General features: G+C 43.0%; 2 protein-coding genes across 3 annotated transcripts; one reads left to right on the plus strand and one right to left on the minus strand.

Annotated features, from left to right (window-relative positions):
• Positions 1–15: 15 nt before the first annotated feature.
• Positions 16–14,111, plus strand: LOC120048062 (nuclear cap-binding protein subunit 1). Of its 2 annotated transcripts, none has more exons than XM_038993751.1 (22): positions 16–209; positions 1,511–1,599; positions 1,735–1,835; positions 1,947–2,103; positions 2,223–2,330; positions 5,175–5,296; positions 5,537–5,606; positions 5,868–6,083; positions 6,204–6,301; positions 6,427–6,490; positions 6,578–6,688; positions 6,940–7,067; positions 7,166–7,240; positions 7,370–7,473; positions 7,801–7,923; positions 8,015–8,117; positions 8,306–8,399; positions 11,901–12,004; positions 12,173–12,290; positions 12,699–12,842; positions 13,031–13,144; positions 13,235–14,111. In XM_038993751.1, exons 1-22 carry the CDS (start codon positions 176–178, stop codon positions 13,346–13,348), a joined length of 2,391 nt encoding a protein of 796 aa, XP_038849679.1. In that variant the 5' UTR covers positions 16–175; the 3' UTR covers positions 13,349–14,111. The 2 variants fall into 2 exon arrangements, with proteins under 2 accessions (XP_038849679.1, XP_038849680.1); XM_038993752.1 differs by having other exon boundaries at positions 12,702–12,842; positions 13,235–14,108.
• On the minus strand, positions 14,097–26,552 carry LOC120048064 (solute carrier family 49 member A3-like). The gene is made up of 10 exons (XM_038993754.1): positions 26,264–26,552; positions 20,469–20,627; positions 19,704–19,920; positions 19,168–19,244; positions 18,906–19,043; positions 16,991–17,107; positions 16,691–16,843; positions 16,375–16,532; positions 15,679–15,791; positions 14,097–15,098 (listed from the first exon to the last, which is right to left on the minus strand). The coding sequence occupies exons 1-10, from the start codon at positions 26,420–26,422 to the stop codon at positions 14,791–14,793; spliced, it is 1,599 nt and encodes a 532-aa protein (XP_038849682.1). The 5' UTR covers positions 26,423–26,552; the 3' UTR covers positions 14,097–14,790.
• Positions 26,553–27,893: the final 1,341 nt, after the last annotated feature.

Here is a 27,893-nt window from a genome sequence, read left to right on the forward strand (position 1 = left end):
AAGTACACAACCAAGTACGTCCGGTCAACCTCCGCTCCGGATGTGCTTCACTTGAATCTGACCACTATTGAAAAGCTCAAAGCTTGATAACTAATCTCATTATCTCGAAAGATACTGTTACCATAATCAATAAGAAGCAGCATACAGTTACTAATCCAACGGTGTCAATAATAAAATGTCTAGAAGACGGCACAGTGACGGGGATGATGGTAAGTGGTCGTTAGCTAGCTAATTCGAGGCCAAAGTACGTTAGTTAGCTTAACGGTCGCTGAAGCCAGCGTGAGTTGATGCTGCTCGCTCTGTAGTCAATGTGCAGCATGCTAAATTAGCTAGCTACCTTGCGTACTAGTTAAATCACCATAGTGATTAACTAACGTGATAAGTTATTTGACTATCGGTTCATACATCAATGTGAAACACCAAACCAAGTATTTTGCAAGTCACATTGGCCGTTTTCCAACACCCCATGATTGGCTAGCCTGATGGGTTAACATAGCCCTTTCTTTTAGCCGGTTAGCTAGAAATTGTCTAGCTAGTTAGCTACCTAACTACCCGTCGTCCACCATCGTATGTAGCCCTATCCTACCAGCGGCAAGTAGTAGTCTAGCGGTTAAGCCAATAACCTAAAGGTCTCTGGTTCGAATCCCCGTGCTGATTAGGTGAAACATGTGTCCTTGAGCAACACACTTAAACCTAATTGTTTCAGGGTCGCCGTCAATAATTGTTGATCCCTGGCCGAGGCTGTCTCAGGGAGAGTGGAATATGCTAAAATTACATTTTCAATTTGAAATGGGACAAATGTAAGCACCCACCTAATTATTATATATTTGTCCTACAAATCATTTATATATTGTCTTGTTGTTAACCACTGTGATAAAGTGATAATCAGCAGTTGAAACAATAAGAGGTTTCCCAGCCCCTGTTTCGATACAAAGCTGAGGGATGGGGCTGGAGAAATGTAACCACTCTCAAATTCATAGACATAGCTATGGATGCAAGGACCATCCATGATATCAGCATTTATTTGTTTTTCATCTAGTTTGTTTACAAACATTGGAGTTAAACAAGCTTGTATTTTGGGTTTTGATGGGGTATGCAGTTGAATTAAGCTCATGAGGTGTTTATAAGTTATATTAGTCAAGAATCAATGGGTACATATCATTCATTTATAAGTCCAAAAATGGGTGTAGCAACTGCAGATGGCCCCTTTTTAATTAAATGTTGTTTTTGGGGCACATTTCAGACCTTGCTTGCAACTAGTGATGTCAAAAAGTTGTCTCGCTAGCAGGCTTGTAGCCTCTGCCATTTACCCCACAATGGATCTGCAAAATAATGATTTGTGAAATTAACTAGTAGCCAGCTACACTACTGTAAGATAATGTTTTTAAAGAGAGAAGGATTTCACATGTCAGTGAGTTAGCACAAAAGGTTCAATTGAAGGAAGGGTCCATCTCAGACTATCTGTTCCATCTTACCGTCATCCATCATGTATATGTCCATCTCATTCTAGGTGGCCAGTCTCACAAAAGAAGGAGAACGTCTGAGCCCGTTGAGATTGAGGATCGCCTGGAATCACTGATATGTCGAGTGGGAGAAAAGGTAATAGGGCTTTTCAGTAGGTGTGGGTATGTTTTCTGGATGATGTGTGCATTTTGTCACTCGCTATACTGTTGTCTGATTTTACCCCTGAAATCACCAGATATGCTGTTTTCCAACTTCTTCATTCATTTGCAGAGTACCTCTTCCCTGGAAAGCAACTTGGAAGGTCTCGCAGGTGTATTGGAAGCGGACCTCCCCAATTACAAAAACAAAATCCTGCGCATCTTGTGTGCTGTGTAAGCTATTCCAAGTTATTCTAATACATTTTAAATACTTTTAGTGCAGTCATAGGTACAGTACAGAAAGGTACAGTACAGACATTCTAATTGTGTGTCGTGTTTTGACAGGGCTCGACTTCTACCCGAGAAGCTGACCGTGTACACAACACTAGTGGGCCTGCTCAATGCCAGGAACTACAACTTTGGCGGGGAGTTTGTGGAGGCCATGATCAGACAACTTAAAGAGACCTTGAAGGCCAACCTGTACACCGAAGCTCTTTACCTAGTAAGTGTTTGGTGCCATAACATAATTGGTCCACAGATTCACCAGGCAAATTTAGCAAGGGTCTCTCAAAAACAATTACAGGTGCATTTCAATAATGTTTGACACACTCTTCTCTCCAGGTGCGCTTCCTCTGTGACCTGGTGAACTGCCACGTGATCGCTGCCCCCTCCATGGTGGCCATGTTTGAGAACTTTGTTAGCGTCACTCAGGAGGAGGATGTTCCACAGGTAACATGTTATTGATACATTTTAAAGCCATGAATTGTATGCAAGTTCACTCAATGGCCAGTTTATTTGGTACGGTCATCTACTACTGGGTCGTACCCCCTTTTGCCTCTACAACAGCCGGGGCATGTAAATGTTGCTCAGTTGGTATCAAGGGACCTAACGTGTGCCAGGAAAACATTCCCCACACCATTACACCCCATTACCACCAGCCTGTACCATTGACACCAGGCAGGATGGGGCCATGAACTCCTGCTGTTTACGCCAAATCCTGACTCTGCCATCAGCATGACGCAACAGGAACCGGGATTCGTCGCACCAGGCAATGTCTTTCCACTCCTCAATTGTCCAGTGATGCCTTTCTGAGCACCACAGTTTTACTGCACCTGTTAGCTTGCACGATACTTGCCATTCTTCTTTGACCTCATCAACAAGATTTTTTCGCCCACAGGACTGCCGCTGACTGGATATTTTTTGTTTGTCGCACCATTGGAGATACTGGAACCGGTGCACCTGGTACCGACGATTATACCATGCTCAAAGTCACTTACAGTGCCTTTGGAAAGTATTCAGACCCCTTGACTTTTTTCACATTTTGTTACGTTACAGCTTTATTCTAAAATTGATTAAATTGTTTTTTTCCCCCTCAATCGACACACAATACCCCATAATGACAAAGCAAAAACAGGTTTGTAGAAATTCTTGCTACTTAAGTAAATGTGATATTCTTTTTTTTTTTTTAAGTATTCAGACCCTTTACTCAGTACTTTGTTGAAGCACCTTTCTGCAGCGATTACAGAATCGAGTCTTCTTGTGTATAACGCTACAAGCTTGGCACACCTGTATTTCTGAAGATCCTCTCAAGCTCTGTCAGGTTGGACGGGGAGCATTGCTGCACAGCTATTTTCAGGTCTCTCCAGAGATATTAGATCGGGTTCAAGTCCGGGATCTGCCTGGGCCCGTTAAGGACTTTCAGAGACTTGTTGTGAAGCCACTCCTGCGTTGTGTGCTTAGGGATGTTGTCCTGTTGGAAGGTGAACCTTCGCCCCAGTCTGAGATCCTGAGTGTTCTGGAGCAGGTTTCCATCAAGGATCTCTCTATACGTTGCTCCGTTCATCTTTCCCTCGATCCTGACTAGTCTCCCAGTCCCTGCCGCTGAAAAACATACCCACTGCATGATGCTGCCACTACCATGCTTCACCGTAGGGATGGTGGCAGGTTTCCTTCAGACGTGACGCTTGGCATTCAGGCTAAAGAGTTCAATCTTATTTACAATGACGGCCTACCAAATGGCAAAAGGCCTCCTGCGGAGACGTGGGTTGGGATAAAAAAAACACACATCACGACAAGAGACAACACAATGCTACATAAAGAGAGACCTAAGGCAGCAACACAGCATGGTAGCAACACAACATGACAACAACATGGCAGCAGCAGGCACAGAAAACAGCACAAAGGGCAAGAAGGTAGAGACAATAATACATCACGCAAAGCAGCCACAACTGTCAGTAAGAGTGTCCATGATTGAGTCTTTGAATGAAGAGTGAGATAAAACTGAGATGTGTGTAACCTTTTATTTAACTAGGCAATTCAGTTAAGAAATTCTTATTTACAATGCTGGCCTACCTAACAGTGGGTTAACTGCGTTGTTAACGAACGACAGATTTTTACCTTGTCAGCTAGGGGATTCAATCCAGCAACCTTTCGGTTACTGGCCCAACGCTCTAACCACTAGGCTACCTGCCGACACCACTAGGCTACCTGCCGCCCCAATAAAACTTATTGGTTTCATCAGACCAGAGAATCTGGTTTCTCATGGTCTGAGAGTCTTTAGGTGCCTTTTGGCAAACTTCAAGCGGGCTGTCGTGCCTTTTTACTGAGGAGTCGCTTCTGTCTGCCAAACTCTACCATAAAGACCTGATTGGTGGAGTGCTGCAGAGATGGTTGTCTTTCTGGAAGGTTCTCCCATCTCCACAGAGGAACTCTAGAGCTCTGTCAGAGTGACCATTGGGTTCTTAGTCACCTCCCTGACCAAGGCCCTTCTCCCCAGATTGCTCAGTTTGGCTAGGCCGCCAGCTCTAGGAAGAGTCTTGGTTATGCCAAACTTATTCCATTTAAGAATGATGGGAGGCCACTGTGTTCTTGGGGACCTTCAATGCTGCAAAAATGTTTTGATACCCTTCCCCAGATCTGTGCCTCGACACAATCCTGTCTCAGAGCTCTATGAACAATTCCTTCGACCTCATGGCTTGGTCTTTGCTTTGACATCCACTGTCAGATGTGGTACCTTTTATATAGACAGGTGTGTGTCTTTCCAAATCATGTCCTATCAAGTGAATTTACCACAGGTGGACTCCAATCAAGTTGTAGAAACATCTCAAGGATGATCGATGGAAACAGGATGCAGCTGAGCTCAATTTCGAGTCTCATTGCAAAGGGTCTGAATACTTTTGTAAATAAGCTTTTTCAGTTTTTTATTTTTAATAAATTAGCAAAAAAATAAAAAATTACCTGTTTTCCCTTTGTCATTATAGGGTGTTGTGTGCAGATTGATGAGGAAAACATGAATTTAATTCATTTTAGAATAAGGCTGTAACATAACAAAATGTGGAAAAAGTCAAGGGGTCTGTAGGACACTCGTTATGCCCATTCCAACGTTCAATCGAACAGTAACTGGATGCCTGTCTGTCTGCTTTATACAGCAAGCCACAGCCACATGACTCACTGTCTGTAGGAGAAAACCATTTCATGAACGTGGTGGTGTACCTAATAAACTGGCCACTGAGTGTGTGTATATACTGTTTAGTGTGACTATTGGTGCATTTTGACTGTTTTATCTCTTCCCAGGTGCGTTCGGACTGGTTTGTCTATGCTGTACTCTCCAGTCTCCCCTGGGTTGGGAAGGAGCTTGATGAGAAGAAGGACGTAGAGATGGACCGGCTCCTCAACCAGATTGACGGTTATCTCAAGTACTCTTTCTTTCTGTCTTCCACTATAGTTTAGTATTTACATGTCTTTACATTTGAGTCATTTAGCAGATGCTCTTATCAAAAGAGACTTACAGTAGTGTCTTTCTGGCTCTTTTGTTGAGGAACTGTTTAATGACGTAATGCAATTTAAATTCATGAGTATTTTGAGGGAGACGCCTGTGTCAACTGCACTAAATAGTGGTGAGACGATCGTGGTGACACCGATCTACTGTTTTTCAGGAGGCGACTGAAGACTCATGTCCCCATGCTTCAGGTTTGGACGGCAGAGAAGCCACACCCACAAGAAGAGGTAAGTTGTTTTTATTTATTGTGTTTTTATTTGTCTGGCCAAGTATTGATTCAGTGTTTTTTTTAAGACCCTATTCTGGATTTTCTATTTCTTACCTTTGAACACTACATTGTTGAGGAAGAGCTTGTAAGTAAGCATTTTGCTGTACTGTTTACATCTGTTCTATCCTGTGCAAGCAGACAAATACACTTTGATTTGAAGTAGGAGATACCAGTGTTGATAAGTATTATATTCCATCACCACCACCTCTCTCTCCCTCAGTACCTGGACTGCCTGTACGCTCAGATCCAAAAGCTAAAGAAGGACCGCTGGCAGGAGCGCCACATCTTGCGGCCGTACATTGCCTTTGACAGCGTGCTGTGTGAGGCCCTGCAGCACAACCTGCCACCTTTCACCCCACCAGCCCACATGCCCGACTGCCAGTACCCCGTGCCCCGCGTTATCTTTCGCATGTTCGACTACACCGATGCCCCCGAGGTACCGTGTACCATTCCCTCTCTCAGACCAGTCAAGAGTACAGAGAAAGAGAAACGTTTGGGAATGGGGTTGCCTTTTGGAATGCTCTGAACTAGCCTTTCTTCCTCTCCCTGACCACAGGGCCCTGTCATGCCAGGCAGCCACTCTGTGGAGAGGTTTGTTATTGAGGATAACCTTCACAACATCATCAAGTCCCACTGGAAAGAGAGGAAGACCTGGTGAGCTGTTGTACATTCTAATGGACTTCTTAATGTGTCCTCTTGTTGTTCGAGTTAGTCATTTGTGATTGAGCAAATGTGAGAGGACATTTTTAAAAATATATATATATTCTTTTTTATATCAGTGCTGCGCAGTTGCTGAGCTATCCAGGGAAAAACAAGATCCCACTCAACTATCACATTGTGGAGGTAAGTGCATTACTGCTTCATACCAAGGAGTTTTATCAATTGGAGAACAGTAACTTAGTTCACTTCCATTCCTCTGTCTTCTGCCAGGTGATCTTTGGAGAGCTCTTCCAGCTGCCCTGTCCCCCCCACATCGATGTTATGTACACTACGCTGCTCATTGAGCTCTGCAAGCTGCAGCCAGGCTCCCTGCCCCAAGTTGTATCCTTCACCCCGCTACTGGGACACAATATTTGACTACTTCAGGAATGCATTTTTCTTCTCTGCCCAAAAATTGAATACGGGGAAACTAGGGTACACAAAATACCACGGGGAAAATTCACAAATACGGTGTTCAGAGATCCTACTTTTTTAAACCAGTAATTCAACCATAATTGTTTTTTGTCAGGCTTGGATACTTGTTTTACATCACATAAATAGTGATAGTTAACCCCTTAACAGCCTCCTCCCAGTTGGCCCAAGCCACAGAGATGATGTACGTGAGGTTGGACAGCATGAACACTATTTGCATAGACCGACTACTCAACTGGTTCTCCCACCATTTGAGCAACTTTCAGTTCCGATGGAGCTGGGACGACTGGTAAGATCAGCTGTCTTCATCAACTGAATTATTTGATGTAGTTGGAATTACTCCTTATGGTTACGGCAATGCTCATCTGTTCACGTTCATCTCCAAAGGGTGGACTGTTTGGCCCTGGATGCAGACAAACCCAAGCCCAAGTTTGTCAAGGAGGTTCTGGAGAAATGCATGAGGTATTTCCATTCAGATCCACTACTGCTGTGTTGCACACAGCTTGTTTTAGGGATGGATATGTATAGAGATGGCTCTCCTCAAGTCTGTCTCTAGAAAGTGACCAATGAGCTTCTGCTCTTCACCTCCAGGCTCTCCTATCATCAGCGGATAGTGGACATCGTCCCTCCCACTTTCTCAGGACTCATCCCAGCCGACCCCATCTTCTTTTACAAATACCAAGATGAGGCCAACAGTAAGTACACCGCCTCTCCAAAGGTTTAATTTCTGTAAGATGCTGTCTGTTGGTTCAGCATAGCCTGGGGACTAAGATGACTAATGTGCTTGTCTTTGTGAGCATGGTTTATTGAAAAGTTTTGGTCTGCCATTTGGTTTTCTGTTGTATTGTAGATGTGTTGCCTTTTGAGTGTCAACCTCAAAGAAGCCCCAGGGGTACCACTGCACATTCGTGTTGTTATCCCAGTGAACTAAATACGGTGTGCACCGTCTTCCTTTTCGGTTGAACTCTTTGATGTAAGCACCATCAGAAATACAACATGACTACACCTCTGCCTTTGTCCAGGTGCGCTGCCAGGCTATGCGGTGGCGATAGCGGTGGGCAACGCCATCAAGAACCGGGCCTCCAACGAGGAGATCCTCACCGTGCTCAAAGACGTGCCGAACCCCAACCAGGAAGATGACGACGGTCAGTTAGCCCCCGAACACACTCATCTTCTGTGTTCCTATTGGGATATGTTCTACTCATTCTCACTCACTCCTCCTTTGTCTGTTTCCAGATGAGGGCGAGGGCTTCAACCCCCTGAAGATAGAGGTGTTCCTGCAGACCCTCCTCCATCTGGCTGCCAAGTCCTTCAGCCACTCCTTCAGTGCCCTGGCCAAGTGAGTGTGCCTGTTCTTCCAACCCACACCTTCCATTCCTGTGCCCTCCTCTGCTGTGTGCCACAGAAAAGGGTGGCATTGTTCAGTCTTGAGGCTTAGTGTAGCATTGCTATGCTACTAGGCAGTTGAATGAACACACGTGCTTTGTCTGTGTACAACACCTAAAGTGTCCTGTTTCTGTCTCCCAGGTTCCATGAGATCCTGAAGGCCCTGACGGACTGTGACGAGGGCAAGCTGCATATCCTCCGGGTGGTCTACGAGGTCTGGAAGAACCACCCACAGGTTAGAACCGGCCCATTCACCTACACTAGAACACTCATTTCCCCAGAGTTAGAAGAAATGTGTTTATTTTTTACAACCAAATCTCTTTTCCTTTTTTTAAATGGCATGTCATTGAAGAGTCCAGACACCTTATTTGTAATTTCACATTTTAGAGAAACTTACCCCAAACAGCAAATCTCTTCCTCATCCTCGTTGTGTAGTATGTGGGCCATGAAAAATCTGAACAAAGGCTCCAAAAACACCTAAAATACATCATTTTAGAAACTGCAAAGCTCTCAGTATAGTGATGCGGGTCTTTAGATGTTGTACACATGAAATTATGTCCGAACTTTATCCGCAACGCTATATTCCATTTTGTTGCGGCTCGAGTAACACCTCTCCGTCCATTTGACAGGTAACTGCCAAAATAAAGGAAACACTTGAGTAAATGAGGGATACAAAGCATATTGAAAGCATGGGCTGCTTCCACACAGGAAGTTCCAAACACTTGTAGAAGGAGCATTGAAGCTGTTCTGGCCGCTCGTGGTGGCCCAACACCCAATTTTTTTATTTCACCTTTATTTAACCAGGTAGGCCAGTTGAGAACAAGTTCTCATTTACAACTGCGACCTGACCAAGATAAAGCAAAGCAGTGCGACAAAAACAACAACAGAGTTACACATGGGATAAACAAACGTACACAATAACACAATAGAAAAATCTGTATACAGTTTGTGCAAATGAAGTAAGGAGGTAAGGCAATAAATAGGCCAATAGTGGCGAAGTAATTACAATTTAGCAATTTACACTGGAGTGATATGTGCAGATGAGGATGTGCAAGTAGAAATACAGGTGTGCAAAAGAGCAGAAAAACAAATATGAGGTAGGTAGTTGGATGGGCTGTGTACAGCTGCAGCGATCGGTAAACTGCTCTGACAGCTGACACTTAAAGTTAGTGAGGGAGATATAAGTCTCCAACTTCAGTGATTTTTGCAATTCGTTCCAGTCATAGGCAGCAGAGAACTGGAAGGAAAGGCGGCCAAAGTAGGTGTTGGCTTTGGGGGTGACCAGTGAAATATACCTGCTGGAGCGCGTGCTACGGGTGGGTGTTGCTATGGTGACCAGTGAGCTGAGAAGGCAGAGCTTTACCTAGCAAAGACTTATAGATGACCTGGAGGCAGTGGGTTTGGCAACGAATATGTAGCGAGGGCCAGCCAACGAGAGCATACAGGTCGCAGTGGCGGGTAGTATATGGGGCTTTGGTGACAAAGCGGATGGAACTGTGATAGACTGCATCCAATTTGCTGATTAGAGTGTTGGAGGCTATTTTGTAAATGACATCGCCGAAGTCAAGGATCGGTAGGATAGTCAGTTTTACGAGGGTATGTTTGGCAGCATGAGTGAAAGAGGCTTTGTTGTGAAATAGGAAGCGATTCTAGATTTAACTTTGGATTGGAGATGCTTAATGTGAGTCTGGAAGGAGAGTTTACAGTCTAACCAGACACCTAGGTATTTATAGTTGTCCACATATTCTAGGTCAGAACCGTCCAGAGTAGTGATGCTAGTCGGGCGGGCGGGTGCGGGCAATGATCGGTTGAAACGCATGCATTTAATTTTACTAGCATTTAAGAGCAGTTGGAGGCCATGGAAGGAGTGTATGGCATTGAAGCTCATTTGGAGGTTTGTTAACACAGTGTCCAAAGAAGGGCCAGATGTATACAGAATGCTGTCGTCTGCGTAGAGGTGGATCAAAGAATCACCCTCAGCAAGAGCGACATCATTGATATATACAGACAAAGGAGTCGGCCCGAGAATTGAACCCTGTGGCACCCCCATTAGAGACTGGCAGAGGTCCGGACAACAGGCCCTCCGATTAAGACAACATGTTGGTGTTTCCTTTATTTTGGCAGTTACCTGTTGCAGCAGGCTCCACGGAAAATGGAACCGCTCAAGACGGCTCGAGGAGCGCAAAAGGGAATATAACATTTAGGATTTATTTCGGAATGACACAATTTCATGTGTACAACATCTAAAGACCTGCATCACTATACTGAGAGCTTTGCCGTTTCTAAAATAATGTTTTTGTTGCGGTTTAAGTGTTTTTAGGGCCCCATACTAAACAACAAGGACGAGGAAGTGATTTGCTGTTTGGGGCAGTGGTGTAAATTACTTAATTAAAAATACTTTCAAGTACTACTTAAGTAGTGTTTTTGTGTATCTGTACTTTACTATTTATATTTGGCAACTTTTACTTCACTACATTCCTAAAGAAAATGATCTACTTTTTACTCCATACATTTTCCCTGACACCCAAAAGTACTCGCTACATTTTGAATGCTTAGCTGGACAGAAAATGGTCCAATTCACACACTTATCAAGAGAACATCCATGGTCATTACTACTACCTCTGATCTGGCGGACTCACTAAACACAAATGCTTTGTTTTTAAATGATGTTGACGTGTTGGAGTGTGACCCTGGCTATCCGTAAATAAATTAAAAAACAAGAAAATTGTGCCGTCTAGTTTGCTTAAAAACCTCTTAAGGATTGGACCCTTTTTTTCAATTTTGGCCTAAAATGACATACCCAAATCTAACTGCCTGTAAAGGATATGCATGTTCTTGATACCATTTGAAAGGAAACACTTTGAAGTTTGTGGAAATGTGAAATTAATGTAGGAGAATAACACATTAGATCTGGTAAAAGATAATGCAAAGAAAAAACATGCATTTTTTTAGTTTTTTTGTACCATCTTTGAAATGCAAGAGAAATGCCATATTATTCTAGCCCAGGCACAATTTAGATTTTGGCCACTAGATGGCAGCAGTGTATGTGCAAGGTTTTAGACTGATCCAATTAACCAGTGTATCTCTGTTCAAAATGTTGTATCAAGACTGCCCAAATGTGCCTAATTGGTTTATTAATAATAATAATTGTGCACTCTCCTCAAACAATAGCATGGTATTCTTTTACTGTAATAGCTACTGTAAATTGGACAGTGCAGTTAGATTAACAAGAATTTAAGCTTTCTACCCATATCGGATGTGTTTATGTCCTGGGATTTTTTGTTTGTTACTTACAACCTCATGCTAATCACATTAGCCTACGTTAGCTCAACCGTCCCACGGGGGAGGGGGACACCGATCCCATAGAGGTTTTAATATAAGGAATTTTAAATTATTTGTTTTGATAATTAAGTATATTTTAGCAACTACATTTACTTTTGATACTTGAGTAAAAGTATTTGGTTTTAAATATACTTAAGTAGTATTTTACTGGGTGACTTTTACTTGAGTCATTTTCTATTCAGATATCTTAACTTCTTCTATCACTGGTTTGGGGTAAGTTTCTCAAACGTTAACGTCACGAAACATGCCATTTACATCACAAATAGAGATTTGGTTGTAAAAAAACAAGTTCTCTTTTAATATAATGTTGTGAATTGTGCCGTGACCATAGATTGTATGGAGAAAGGTGAGTCTTTGGTGTAACTCAGTGTGGTTGACCTGTCTGTTTGTGCAGATGGTCTCTGTGCTGGTGGACAAGTTGATCCGTACACAGATTGTGGATTGTGCAGCCGTAGCCAACTGGCTCTTCTCCCCTAGCATGGCTCATGAGTTTACCAGGTGGGCCTTAAACCCTCTGCGTGTGCACACGCACACGTTTGCTGTGTCTTCCCTTGCTAAATAATGTGAATATCGATCAAGTAGTTTTCTCAGTTATCCTAATACAGTATAACTGTTTTGAAATGAAATAACTCATGGATAATCCATGTGTGGCCTTGTGGCGGGCAGGTTTTACGTGTGGGAGATTCTGCACTCCACTATCCGTAAGATGAACAAACACGTCCAGAAGATTCAGAAAGAGCTGGAAGAGGCCAAGGATAAGCTGGAGAGGCAACAGCATAAGAAGGTAGGCAGCAGGAGGGTGTCCTAGCAACCACTGCTGTAAGCAGAGCCTCTTCTAGACTTTTTAAAGCCAAGAATTAACCAACAATATTGCTCTGAATATTGTACTGATTGTGCCAGTAGTTTTTTTCCCCCCAAGGTTTGCACAAAGCAGAATGTTCCCTTCTTGATTATGTAGTGACCTTTTTAATGGTGCCCTAGTTTTGCTGTCTAAACCTGCGTCACACGTGATCTTATCAAACCAACTAATTTAATTTGGCCTTGAATGGACACACTGTCCCTTTCAAACACATTTGTTTCCTGATAAGTCATCAGTACATGTCAGCATTATTACCATATTAAAGGAACTAGAGGAGCCTAACATACAAACAAATAGGACTCTCTCGTGTCTCTCTCTCCCTCCATCTCTCAGCAGAAGGACAGTGGAGACGAGGAAGACATGGAGAAGAACAGTGAGGATGAGGACGGTCAGCTGGAGGAGCAGATCGAGCGTCTGCAGGAAAAGGTGGAGTCGGCCCAGAGTGAGCAGAAGAACCTTTTCCTGGTCATCTTCCAGGTACTGGTCTGGATGGACAATAAAGCTTTGTGAATTTGAATAGACTGTCAGCAACATGGTTGCCTGTATTGTTTTCACTGTTCAGCCCTTTCAGTGATGACATTCTGTATGATTACAGACCATTTTCAACCTTAAGTTCTACCATTATTTTTTCTCTCGCTTCTATTTCCTCTCTTCTGTCCCTGTAGCGCTTCATCATGATGCTGACGGAGCACCTGGTGCGCTGCGAGACAGGCAGTGTGGACTTCAGCACGCCCTGGTACAAGAATTGCATCGAGAGGCTGCAGCAAATCTTCCTCATGGTAGCTACTACTCCTTCTTCAGTCAATTATTTTCCATGTAATTCAGGTTCAATTGATGTTCATTTAGTTCTTTGTTTTCCCCTTCTGCAGCACCATGTGACAATCCAGCAGTACATGGGGACACTGGAGAACCTGCTGTTCACTGCCGAGCTCGACCACCACATCCTAGCTGTGTACCAGCAGTTCTGTGCCCTGCAGCTCTGAGCCCGTACACACCAAACGCCATACTACACACATAGCCAGCTCTTGCATCAAGATTTCCTCGTTAGACCTTTTTTGTTATTTCGACTTTGTGTGGTGAGTGCCGTTCAAGGTATTAACTGTAAAATTACCATATTTTTTAAAGTTCTTTCTTTCGGGTCCTTCTTTCGTTTCCTTTTCTTTTTCCTCCCTCCATTTTGTTGTTCATTTTTTACCACATATTACTCATAGTCCTATAGAGTACCACAGTATGACCCATAAAACCTGTCTACTTTGATGCTAGTTAGCATTTTCAATCTGTAAATAGAGCCATATCTATTGACAAGTCTCCTTGTCCGAGAGATGTACATGGTTATCAAAACGTCACACCAGGGTCAGCCTACACGAAACAGCCTTTATTTTAAGTGTCTCTAAAATTCCCTATGGGAAAAATGAATGGTGGATAAACGTTTGGAACCATTTCCCTGTTTGACCACTAGGTTTTATGGGTATTATGACACCTCCACTGTGGGGCTCTATTAAAGTGGATCTTTTAAAAACCTGAGGTTGCAAATGGGCAAAAAGCAGCAGGTGAGCCTGAATCCAGAGTGCTCTTTTTTATGTATTTTATGTGAATGGAAATTGGGAAACAGTTAAAACTGTAGTCTTCTGTTGGCCATTGTGTAACGTTTACATTTCCTGCCCTTATTCCTTTCCTCTTAGCCACCTCTTCAAGGAAAGAAAACAATGACTGACATGGAATTCAATAAAGTGGTTAATTTAATAACTTATTTTTTTGTATATTTACGAGTAGTTTAAAACGTCACTTAAACACAATGTATAAAAGTGGAACAGACATGTGGCAATTTATGTATCTGGATTTTTTTTATGAACTAGTCTACCTTTTTGTATGCTTTTGGGGTGTAAACATGTCCACCAACAAAAGTTTAATTCCATTGAAATTCTAGTCAATTCAGGTTTTGGATTTCTTTTGCATGTGAAATATGTCCACTTTTACAGAGCAGAAATGACTTCAACTCTGCTCTGCTTCAGGACAAAGGTGCTATTCGGTGCATACCTGTATTAAAAAGGAAAGCCCAGTTTACCACCACCATAAAATCTAATCATTCACTTCAGATGATTACTGTTACATTCTAAATGCCTTCCTTACCATTGCCTTACAATAGTAATCAGACATTTATAGGGTATTTCTACTAGTCTCGGAAACCCAGACCTAGGAGCAATTTGTCCTCTGTCCCAGCTGACGCATTGATACATTGTGAGAGGCAACCCGCCTGTCTAGATACTATATATATACTATAAAGGAATGTATTGGTAAGTCAATACATTTGGCCTCTTGTGAGAGTTGGCGTGCTTCCGAAATGATGCCAGTGAGGTGGTCATCTCAACAGCAGTTCAGTTAACCACTGGCCTGTTCCTCCTTTTGGTCAGAGTCTTGTGTGTTGTTAGTTTGGCTTGTTGTTGGAGTCTGGCGGGTCGTCAGAGTTTGTCTTGTTGTTGGAGTCTGGCGGGTCGTCAGAGTTTGTCTTGTTGTTGGAGTCTGGCGGGTCGTCAGAGTTTGTCTTGTTGTTGGAGTCTGGCGGGTCGTCAGAGTTTGTCTTGTTACGGTTTGGCATGCTGTCACAGGTTGTCAGAGTTGTCTTTTTTCCACTAGCCTGTGCCTCAGCGTCCAGTCTCCTGTACTCCGTGTGGAAGAAGATAACAAAGCAGCAGGTAAAGGCACTGCACAGACCTGCCATCACCAGCATGGGCACTGTGGAGAGAAACACACAAAGAGTCAATGACGCGCTAAGCCCATTGCCAACAGCAACTAATCACAGTGTGTGTGTTCTAGAGAGAATCACACCGCTAGAGCCACAGGAAAGCCCCATATCAATGAGGATTTCATTATGCCATAAATAGAATTGAGAGCAGCAACATAACATCCATCTTCACTGTGTTTTGGCCTTAATGTCTAAAAAGTGGATCTGCTTCCTTTACCAGAGGCATCATGCACGTCATTTCTTTTTGGGAGGGGGAAGTAATAGCAAAATTCTATGTCACAAACTAGCTTGTGGTGGCACCTGTCCCCTCAATTTCAATGGGCATGATGCATCTGCTACTAATATTTTTAGCTGTGGCAAAGCATGTGTGGTTTAGAACACAGTTTCAATTTCAGCCACAAGTTTGGTCCACCATGTGTGTTATTTGCATACAAATGCAAAGTCTAAACTGCTAACAAAACAACTAATAGCTGTAATTGCCTGTGAATTTGAACGGTGGGCAACCAATTGTGCCTCAATTAGCATACAATTAATTTATCCTGCTGATACACATGGCAGTTCTTAACTTACCCCTCCAACTCAAGGCTGCATCTCCTCCTGCAGAACAGGTAGAGAAGGGCGAGTCGGCCATTGGTTTGGTCAACCCCTGAAGAAGCAGTATATAGATAACTGACTGGATCTGTCTGGGGAAAAAACAAGCACATGCTTATTAACATAAGCCTGTATTTACAGTCTTATTTTTATTTTTTTTCATTTTCTCCCCAATTTTCGTGGTATCCAATCGCTAGTAATTACTACCTTGTCTCATCGCTACAACTCCCGTACGGGCTCGGGAGAGACGAAGGTCGAAAGCCATGCGTCCTCCGAAGCACAACCCAACCAGCCGTACTGCTTCTTAACACAGCGCGCCTCCAATCCGGAAGCCAGCCGCACCAATGTGTCGGAGGAAACACCGTGTACCTGGCCCCCTTGGTTGGCGCGCACTGCGCCCGGCCCGCCACAGGAGTCGCTGGAGCGCGATGAGACAAGGATATCCCTACCGGCCAAACCCTCCCTAACCCGGACGACGCTATGCCAATTGTGCGTCGCCCCACGGACCTCCCGGTCGCGGCCGGCTGCGACAGAGCCTGGGCGCGAACCCAGAGACTCTGGTGGCGCAGTTAGCACTGCGATGCAGTGCCCTAGACCACTGCGCCACCCGGGAGGCCCTTACAGTCTTGATCTTCAGTGTGTGTTGTCCTTGTATGAACCAGTATCAGACAGTACCCTGATATGAAGATGAGGCCAGCTGAGGTGGCCTCTCCAACCGGGTAGGAGCACTCCACAGACAACTCCATGGCAACCGGGTAAATGGAGAAGCCGAAAAAGCCAAAGAGCGAACAAACAACGACCAAGGCTATTCTCTGATTCCGCATCTGAGATACCTGGTAGGGGGAAACGCACAGGGATGAGGTGTTGTCTACACCACGCATACACACACAACTGCAAATATATCCTATTTTCTTCCAACTTAGAAGAAAACTGTTTCATCATCACAGTGCTTCATGAAGTACAAGACTGATGACCTTTGACCTGTACTCACCACTGAAAAGGCAATGCAGGCCAGCGCTGAAAGGCTCATGTTAACCTTGGTGGCCTCTATAAACTTCTTGGTTTTGTCGACGTACAGTCCCAGGAAACCAGCCCCGACAATACCGAACACAATGAAGAGACCCCCGCACAGTCCTGCAAAGTCCTAACACAACACATTGTTTCATTCATTATTTTGGTGAGATGGTGAAAATATTGTTCAGAAAACAGAATCATGGACCATAATCTTTCATTCTTTTGCAATGAAAAAACGAATCTTGTTGTTACTTTGGGATCATAAGTGGGTGCTTACATTAGGGTACCCTCGGACACACATGATCTGCTCCAGCAGTGTAGAGAAGCAGGTGAATACAGCGATCCCTGAGCCGAAGCACAGCAGGAGAATCATGTAAGCCTTGTTCCTCAGCAACTACAAAGGAACAGGAGGCAAACGGGGGGTTTCAGATGCTCCTTTCATACGATTGCAGTCATGGATCATTCAATGCAAGATATAGGCCACTACCTCTCTTAGATGAAGTATGATTAAAACTGAATCTATGTACAGTCGTGGCCAAAAGTTTTGAGTGACACAAATATTAATTTTCACAAAGTTTGCTGCTTCAGTGTCTTTAGATATTTTTGTCAGATGTTACTATGGAATACTGAAGTATAATTACAAGCATTTCATAAGTGTCAAAGGCTTTTATTGACAATTACATGATGCATAGAGTCAATATTTTCAGTGTTGAGCCTTCTTTTTCAAGACCTCTGCAATCTGCCCTGGCATGCTGTTAATTAACTTCTGGGCCACATCCTGACTGATGGCAGCCCATTCTTGCATAATCAATGCCAGGAGTTTGTCAGAATGTGGGTTTTTGTTTGTCCACCCGCCTCTTGAGGATTGACCACAAGTTCTCAATGGAATTAAGGTCTGGGGAGTTTCCTGGCCATGGAATCAAAATATCAATGTTTTGTTCCCCGAGCCACTTAGTTATCACTTTTGCCTGATGTCAAGGTGATCCATCATGCTGGAAAAGGCATTGTTCATCACCAAACTGTTCCTGGATGGTTGGGAGAAGTTGCTCTCGGAGGATGTGTTGGTACCATTCTTTATTCATGGCTGTGTTCTTATGCAAAATTGTGAGTGAGCCCACTCCCTTGGCTGAGAAGCAACCCCACACATGAATGGAGGATGCTTTACTGTTGGCATGACACAGGACTGATGGTAGCGCTCACCTTGTCTTCTCCGGACAAGCTTTTTTCCAGATGCCCCAAACAATCAGAAAAGGGATTCATCAGAGAAAATGACTTTACCCCAGTCCTCAGCAGTTCACTCCCTGTACCTTTTGCAGAATATCAGTCTGTCCCTGATGTTTTTCCTGGAGAGAAGTGGCTTCTTTGCTGCCCTTCTTGACACCAGGCCATCCTCCAAAAGTCTTCGCCTCACTGTGCGTGCAGATGCACTCACACCTGCCTACTGCCATTGAGCAAGCTCCTACTGCTGAGCAAGCTCTGTACTGGTGGTGCCCCGATCCCGCAGCTGAATCAACTTTAGGAGACGGTCCTGGCGCTTGCTGGACTTTCTTGGACGCCCTGAAGCCTTCTTCACAACAATTGAACCGCTCTCCTTGAAGTTCTTGATGATCCGATAAATGGTTGATTTAGGTGCAATCTTACTGGCAGCAATATCCTTGCCTGTGAAGCCCTTTTTGTGCAAAGCAATGATGACGGCACGTGTTTCCTTGCAGGTAACCATGGCTGACAGAGGAAGAACAATGATCCCAAGCACCACCCTCCTTTTTGAAGCTTCCAGTCTGTTATTCGAACTCAATCAGCATGACAGAGTGATCTCCAGCCTTGTCCTCGTCAACACTCACAACTGTGTTAACAAGAGAATCACTGACATGATGTCAGCTGGTCCTTTTGTGGCAGGGCTGAAATGCAGTGGAAATGTTTTTGGGGGATTCAGTTCATTTGCATGGCAAAGAGGGACTTTGCAATTAATTGCAATTCATCTGATCACTCTTCATAACATTCTGGAGTATATTCAAATTGCCATCATACAAACTGAGGCAGCAGACTTTGTGAAAATTTATATTTGTGTCATACTCAAAACTTTTGGCCACGACTGTATAATGAGAAGTGAATTTTGAAATTTTGAGGGGTAACCAAAGATATTATCAAGTAGTACAGTATTGTCATTTTGTGTGTGTATGATTACTACTCACCTGCATGATTCCCTCCAGGAAGGGCTCCGAGTTGGAGCTTTCTGCACTGGCTGAGGGGGGCGTTGGGGGGGAACTATCACGGATCCCAACTGTTGCTAGGAAACAGATGATGACTGCTGGTACAGCATATATGAACAGCTGGGAATATCAATGGATGAGGAAAAGGTTTGTAATAGATTAATAAATGTATAGGCAATTTAAAGTCAAAGACAATTTATCTTCATAAGGTGCTAGCTAAACTTTGTCCTTTTTCTTAACTCACCAATGAAGAGATGTTGTTGGTGGTCCCCACAATCATAGGGGAAAAGATGCTAGCAACAAGAATCCCAAGGGGATTTGCTGAAAGGAGAAAATGAAAAAAAGCCACTGAGGAATATATTAAAATAGGCTGCATGGTATTGTCCTGTATTTGAAGCCAACACTACCAGACATCTGATATTCTCTTCCTACTTTCAGGAATATTGGTTCCTGTAACTGGAAAATCTAAGAACTCAAGAGGAGCAACTGACAATACTAAACCAGTGGAGGCTGGTGGGATAAGCTATAGGAGGACCGGCTCATTGTAATGGCTGGAATGGAATTGAAGGTACAGAGTCATACATGTGGTTTCCATGTCTGATGTGTTTGATACCATTCCATTTCAGTCTTTACACTGAGCCCGTCCTCCTATAGCTCCTCCCACCAGCCTCCACTGTACTAAACATACATGGAAAGTGGTAACTCAACCAATAATGTTGACTTGACATAGGTGGTTTTAACAGAGTAACTTGTACAGGACAGCAACCATAGCTCACTCACACATGGAGGCTATCATATTGGCAGTGGCCCGCTGGTGCTCTGGGAACCAGAGCGCTGCCAGCTTGGTGGGGGTGAAAATGACCAGGGGCTGAGCCAGGGCACACAGGGTCTGGCCCCCCATCACCACAGGGAATTTGGCCGCACTGACATGGCTCCCCAGGACGCTCACGAAACGCAGCACAGCTCCCAACATGTTGAGCCACGAACCCAGCACCAACTACAGGGGAAACAGGCATGGGAGAGAACAGAATGCATGATTTAAGTTCCCGTTGACTTTGTATGTTTTTCCTCAATTGGAAGAAAGGACAAAACACAAATAAACTATACACTTGTGTGGATGTTCGTTTAAGTTATCATTTTACTGTTTGTTCTCCTATCATGTTTTATCTCTTCTGTGCAGGTGCAAACTTGTACAACCGCTTAAAATCTAAGTGCCATCTGCACATTGGCGGCTTCCTGGATCACTGACAGCACACACGCTTACTTTCTTACTATCTGAGATTTTTCAGACTCAAACATTCACACTTCACTGAATTTCCCACGTACACCTTTTTTCATGGAGATCTTGAATGCAATGTTCTTTCATTTCAAGTACTGGATATAGACTTCTCACAGTAGACAGATTATGTTTTCAGAAACAGACATGTGTGTACAGGCTTGTAAACAAAGACAAAGGCAGGTTATCCACAAAGTCCCATTGAGGTCAGGAGACCTCTTTTACAAGGGAGACTTGTATGGGGTCTACCTTGACCGATCTGTACATACTGTGATTCGGAGCCCTAAGGTGTCCAGCATCCATGTGGTCCCAAAGCTGAGAGGTATGGCCACCACCATATAGATGATGGACAGCCAGTTGATCTGGTCCAGGGTGACACCCATGAACTGGGCTGACTGGTCCGCCACTGGAGCAAAGGTCAGCCATAACTGAGGATACAAGCACAGGCACAAACACATTTGATTATATACAATAGATGGGGTATTACATTATCTAATCTACATCTTTATTTAGTGCTACTTGTACACACATATCTGTTCTTCATTTCCTCAAATGTACTATCTGCCCAAAGTTACAAGCAGAGAGCATGCTGTCGTGCTGCATCACAGCCTGGTACAGCAATCCACCGCCGCTGACCGCAAGGCTCTACAGAGGGTGGTACTGTCATGACTGTCCTGTGAGGATCCAAAAAGGTCAGCTCGGCAATGGATAATTTCAACCAGTCCCTCTCTCACTCACAGAGGGGGAGGAGGGAGCTGGTGGGGGGTTGACACCTCACGCCCTGTTGTAAATTAAAGGAGAGGAGATCCAGAGAACATCCCTCTCCAAATTCACACAGGAATGTTCCTTTGTCTACACAGACAGTTTTCCCACCGAAACTCTAACACGTTCTAAAGCGAATACTGGAACAATTTCTAACATAGAATGTGGGGAATGGTCAGAGGAGATCTAAAGAATAATAATGTCATATGGGTTGTTATTTTGTGATGTCATTAAACATTTTATAAAGGAAATACTGTAACTTGAAAAGTAAATACACTATATGTACTAAGTCTCCTCCCTTAATGCTGTGTATGAAATATGTGGATAAAGGTTTGGTAAAGAAATGAACATTCAGACCAGAGAGGTGTGTAGCTGCAGCTCACGTCCAAAGTGGTTTGTACTCTGAAATCTCAACACGAGGTAGAGATGAGAAGCTCACCTCCCGGACAATCACTGGTACGGCTGATCAGCTGTCCTAAGTAAACTATCTAGAAAAGCGTATTTAAGTGGGACCACTCTACTACTCTTCTCAAATCACCGTAGCACGCTACTCTCTCATCTCCCAATGAGAACCATCGACATGGCAGGCTAGCCTATCGTCAAAGGAGCATCGTCGAGAGTGAACAACAGTGGAAGAGACGGGTCCAGACCCTTTTGGACAAATCAGAGCCACGAGCATGCCGCGGAAAGGCACAACCAAACCCTTTCCAAGAAGGTTTGGTTCCGACATAGATACACGGCGAACGGAGACATTTACACATTATTTCTTACTCCAAACGGGCAGCGGTTCGTGTGCAAAGTATATGAATACTGCAAGAGTAGTTCTAAATATACCCAAGTATTATATCTCTGTCCCTCTCTCTCTCGCCCTCTCCATGTCTTTTGTAAAAAGCCGCCATATTGTGTCAGTCCGCTATGGACCTTTTCTATTGTATTAAGTGTGTATGTTTATCCTGTGTTATCATTTAGTTAGCTAGTAAATACATAATTAAACCAATTTGTGTAGTACTGAATCATTTTTTTTTGCAGATGCATGAGGTTACAACTGTTCAGAATGATGATATGGTACGAGGTTAGGATGAATACATTCACTGTTTTATGGATGTGATAGGTAAAGACCTTAAGAGTTTAATTTGGGAGATGGTAACTCTTTAAACATGATTAGTTTAAAATCGGGTAACAATTAAACATAGTTAGTTGATTAGATAAATAACAGTCATCAGATAAATTAAAGTAAAGCCACGACAGTACGCTCATTCGAACGCACCATTGGGTGCACACTGGTGCGTTCGGCTGAGCCTACCACCCTCTGTACAGCCTTGCGGTCAGCGGCGGTGGAGTTGTGGTGCAGCCCGACAGTATGCTCTCCGCATTGTAACTTTGGGCAGATAGTACATCACTGGGGCCAAGCTTCCTGCCATCCAGGACCTATATAACTAGGCGGTGTCAGAGGAAGGCCCAAACAATTGTCAGCACCAAGTCTAGGTCCAAAAGGCTCCTTTTACCCCCAAGCCATAAGACTGCTGAACAATTAATCAAATGGCCACCCAGCCTATTTACATTGACACCCCCCCTTCATTGACATACCTCAAGGTGAGGTATTGAAAGGTATGTCAATAATTTTGACCCCCTACCTTTTGGAGAGAAAAAGTATTACTTGTTTAACAAAATCTCTTTCACTGAGCAATACTATTAGTATAAAATAATATAATTTCCCCATTTTTGGAGCATACAATATAGCGCAGTATATTTAATTATTTATACAGTCATCTTTATCAAGGGTGTCAATGATTTCGGACCCCACTGTATGTGATCATGTGATTAAAAGATACATCACTGAGCAGGAAGTAAATCACAACCTTGCCTTGTGGAACGCCAAGTCACGTGAAAACAGAAGTTATGACTCACAAGACATTAGCACATGACCCAGCTTTATGCTGATCTAATCAAATCAGAGGCTACTATGAAGCGTTTACATAGGCCTATTTATATTGGCATTCACTGGTCAAAATGAACATAGAGAATTCCTATACTGAGAAGTGAGACCAACCATCCCAGCCAAATGAACAGTGATAGGCCTATACAACCACAGCAGGTTAACCATACAGTTTCCCTCAAAGATTACATTTTTTTTACTTTAAAGAGGACCAAATAAAATAACTGAGATTTTCTGGGGCACCCCAAAGCATCCCATTGTGTGATTGTGTGACAGTACACAATACACAGTGTCTTGACAAGAGGCATAACCAATTGGATGGAAGTGAGTTGTTCGCAGACACTGCAACAACAAAGGGATTCCGTACAATTCTATCTTTTATTGACATTCAAGAAAATCTCATTTATGCAGCCGAGATGAAGGAGTAGGTCAGCTGGCATGGGCACACAATGCCACCACTGTCTGCTGCATATGTGAGCACAGCCTTCCACTGTAGGTTTCCACCTTTGTTGTTAAATATAACCTCTTTGAATGGATGTAGAATTCGAAGTGTCCTCAATGCAAATACTGTATATAGATGGTAGTACATACATGTATCGTGTAATTACAGTGTGGGTATTACTTACAACTGTTAAAGGATTATTTTAGATTTCTGTAATGATGTGTGGAAACAACTATGTTGACATGACAGATAATAAGATGGAATGTTGATTTGGGGGTGTATGGTGTGTATGGTTTTGGGGGGTATTTGTCCTAAGGCACACTTGCCCTAAGGCACACATCCCCTATTAAATCAATAGCCCCATTAGCTACATTCTCTGACATATTAGGGTGCACCATACAGTATGTCAGATAGCTGTAGAAGTCTGAACCAAATGCATTTTGACTCAATGAGTGATATGCTGAAGGAGTTCTCATGTTGCATGATGACTCCTGAAATTCCAGTGTAGGCTACTGTATTTCATTGTGGCTATTATATTTCATAGTTAAGGCGAACACACATTTTGGATGCGTGTGTCTGCAGCAGTATGTTAGGCACAAAAATGTGGCTACTCTTTCAGGGATAACTAGGCATCACATAATATACCATATTATATCAGGATCACAAACGATAGAAAGTAACCTGTAGGTTACAATACAGGTCACTAGCCAAGTTTTTCTCAGGACATGTTAGCTGTCAACAGTTGAGAAATCCAACATGTCAGGTGCTTTTCTAGGTGCTATAGAGATTGTTACATTGTTGGAACATTGTAGCAATCAGCGGCACAAACCTTGTTTCCATCCAACATTTTTATGCAAGTAAAGTACATGTCCGATAAAAAATAATGTCCCGACAGGCCTGATGGAAACAGCAAATTTGTGAGTAAACTTTCAAATGTCGACAAAACAAAATACCCTGGACAAAATGGGATATTTTCGTGTCAGTAAAATGAATTATGCAACAAATGGCGGTGGAAACGCATGTATGCACAAATATTGATATAATAACCATCATATTAAAGTAAAATTGGAGTCACGCGATGTAATGTGTGGTCCTCCCACTACGACTTGGGAAAGTGTAACAGTATAACTTTCAACCGTCCCCTCGCCCCGACCTCGGGCGCGAACCAGGGACCCTCTGCACACATCAACAACGGTCGCCCACGAAGCGTCGTTACCCATCGCTCCACAAAAGCCACGGCCCTTGCAGAGCAAGGTGCAACACTACTTCTAGGTTTCAGAGCAAGTGACGTAACTGATTGAAACGCTAGTAGCGCGTACCCGCTAACTAGCTAGCCATTTCACATCCGTTACAAAAGCATGCAGTCTTATTAGGCTAAAGGTAAAACAAGTTACGATGAACTTCACAGGGTGGTGGTGAAAGTGCACAATGATGAGTTTGATGTTCCTTGTCATAGCAACGTTGGCCAGCAAAGCTAATGCGTAGAAACACATCATTGGGTCTAATGCCTCAATCACAGCGACAGTGCCATTGCATTTCGGGACACCAGACGTACATTCATTTGCCTTGCAGTTATTGGGCAAAATGTTATGCAGCATAATCTGGATATGTTTGCAACAAAAGTTCAACATTGACCTTCTGCTACCATTTCTCTCAAGCCGTCTACACATAGTTTGACGCAGTTTGATAAATCCAACGTATGCACCACACAGAACGCACTGCATTTGTAAATTAATGTTCTTCTGGTGTACCAAAATGCAATGCCACTGTCGCTGTGATCGAGATGTCTCGCTCCAGCTGTTGACATTGACTCTGAACCGGTACCACATGTATATAGCCCCACTATTATTATTTACTGCTGCTCCTTAAGCATTTGTTTTTCTCATCTCTTACTTTTTTGTAGGTATCTTCTTAAAACTGCATTGTTGGTTAAGGGCTTGTAAGTAAGCATTTCACTGTAAGGTATTCGAATACCTGTTGTATTCGCCGCATGTGACAAATACAATTAGATTTGATGTGCATGCCGTCAAATCAAAGGCACTCCTTCGATATAAAGTTGTTTTTCACAAAAATGTAAATGTGTCAGTATGTCACTTTCACGAGATTGGAGTAATAACATGTTCAGCTACACAATACATTGTCTAGAACCTACGTTGTGCCTTTAGATTTCGAGGAAATTAACAACTAAGGAAGAATTGTTGACTTCTTTGATTAACTTTCCAAACCCCAATCGAAAGCGTTCCCGGAAGTCTCTCGATGTTGCGCCTCTCGGTTTAGAAACTCTGTGGAGCAAAGTATTTCAGTCAAACGTATTTCAATTGAAAGTTTTAATGCCAAAATAATATGTATTTAAGTAATTTCTTTAAAATTGGGGAAAGTAACAAAGGTAGTTTCTAAAATAAATACTTTAAGGAAGATGTTTTAATATATTTTATTTTTATGTATAATAATATAATTTAAAAGTATGTATTAATGTGTCTGTAATAGAATAAACGCGGCAAAATAAATGTAGACATTATTAAATGCATTTCTATAGCTTCCAAAATATGTTTAACGATTGGGAGGGAGTGCCAAGCTGGATGCCCGGTGGCTTCAAAACAGCGCTCCCTGACAGTCAACTAGTGTATATATAAAGCATTGGTCTCACGGACTGCTTTTTATCAGCAACAAGTCAGTTTGGTGGCAACAACAATGGTGGGAAAATTTGCATATATTCTTTATGCGGATTTGGGGAAATTTGCATATTTTCTTTATGCGGATTTGAGAATATTCGCATGAAAACCTGTTGCCAATTGGATGGAAACCTAGCTACAGAGATGTTACATTGCTACAAAAAGTTTTTTTTAAAGATCACATAATTCATTACTTGACAGATAACAGCCAACTTCATATGGGAGACAGCAAATGACAAGTAGACTACTTACCATAGAGTTCGAGCAATTTAGCAAGCACAGCACGAACAAAATTAACCATCTCCTCTTGTATACTTTGAATACAATACGTTTTTCGAGTATTGGATTGGGTTTACTCGGAACGACAATATGCACCCGAAATTCATCCGAGAGATTATCTTCATTTTCCATGAGTAGTATCCAGCCAGGTGCAATAGACTTTAAAACTTTTTTTATGAATCTCAAACGATCATATTGTTAAAGGGTCATGTGGATTTAAAACGCTTATGATAAACATACATTGTCTTGTCCTTCCCGAGAAAGAAACCCAACCAGCCGGTCTGAGACAGTCAACAAATCCGCCCCATATTTCGGTGAGGACAATAAAGAGACTGTAGTCAGTCAGAATCTGCTCCCTTTTTCTCGCCCCACAAATTGAGTCCTAGTGCAAGACGAATTCAGTGCTCATTCGGTTTAGGAGCGCTACAGGGATGTGCAAGTTTTTGTTCTAGCCCAGCACTAACACACCACATTTTATTATTCAAGTGTTCAATTATTATAAACTACACAATTCATGTTCATGCTGAATTTGAGGAGTTACCATCAGATAAAGGATATGAGATCACATATGGATTATTTATGTCAATGTCAGTGGAGGCTGCTGAGGGGAGGACGGTTCATTATAATGTCTGGAACGGAGCAAATGCAATGGCATCAAACACATAGAAACCATGTGTTTGATACCATTCCCCTCCAGCCATTACCACAAGCACGTCCTCCCCAATTAAGGTGCCACCAACCTCCTGTGGTCAATGTGTAGGGCAGGCCACTCGAAGTGGCTTGTCAGGGTTACGCAATTGATTACTTGAGACTTTTCATGTTGGTGCTCGCTCACTCATGTGAAGGATGTGTGGAGGTCTACCTGTGAACTGTGCACCCAAAATTCAGTGATGCAACATGTTTCTCCAGTCAAAGATAATGAAAATGCAAATCTTGTGCCATTGATTAGGTTTGACCTGGAGTTTGACCTACAAGTGTAGGATCTTAATTCAACCAGTATTTTCTGCAGCGACATGATTTGAACGTTTAGTCCATAATGTTGCTTGATCTGTGGTTAGGCTATTTACTGGACAAAATTAGGCTACATGAAAAGTGAAATTATGTTATTATAAGAGTGTGTTACTACGTCTTATTGAGTTTATTTATGTGCTCTATATATACAAAAGCATGTGGATACCCTTTCAAATGAGTGGATTCGGATATTTCAGCCACACCTGTTGCTGACAGGTGTATCAAATCGAGCACACCGCCATGCAATCTCCATAGACAAACATTGGCAGTAGAATGGCCTTACTATAAAGAGCTCAGTGACTTTCAACGTGGCACCGTCATAGAATGCCACCTTTCCAACAAGTCAGTCAGTTCCTCAAATTTCTGCCTTGCTAGAGCTTCCCCGGTCAATTTTAAGTGCTGTTATTGTGAAGTGGAAACATCTAGGAGCAACAACGGCTCAGCCACAAAGTGGTAGTCCACACAAGCTCACAGAACAGGACCGCAGAGTGTTGAAGTGTGTAGCATCTAAAAATTGTCTTCGGATGCAATACTCACACTCACTAGCACTCACTCACGAGTTCCAAATTGCCTCTGGAAGCAACATCAGCAC

The sequence above is a fragment of the Salvelinus namaycush genome, chromosome 5 (genome assembly GCF_016432855.1).
Source record: "Salvelinus namaycush isolate Seneca chromosome 5, SaNama_1.0, whole genome shotgun sequence".
NCBI classification, from domain to species: domain Eukaryota; kingdom Metazoa; phylum Chordata; class Actinopteri; order Salmoniformes; family Salmonidae; genus Salvelinus; species Salvelinus namaycush.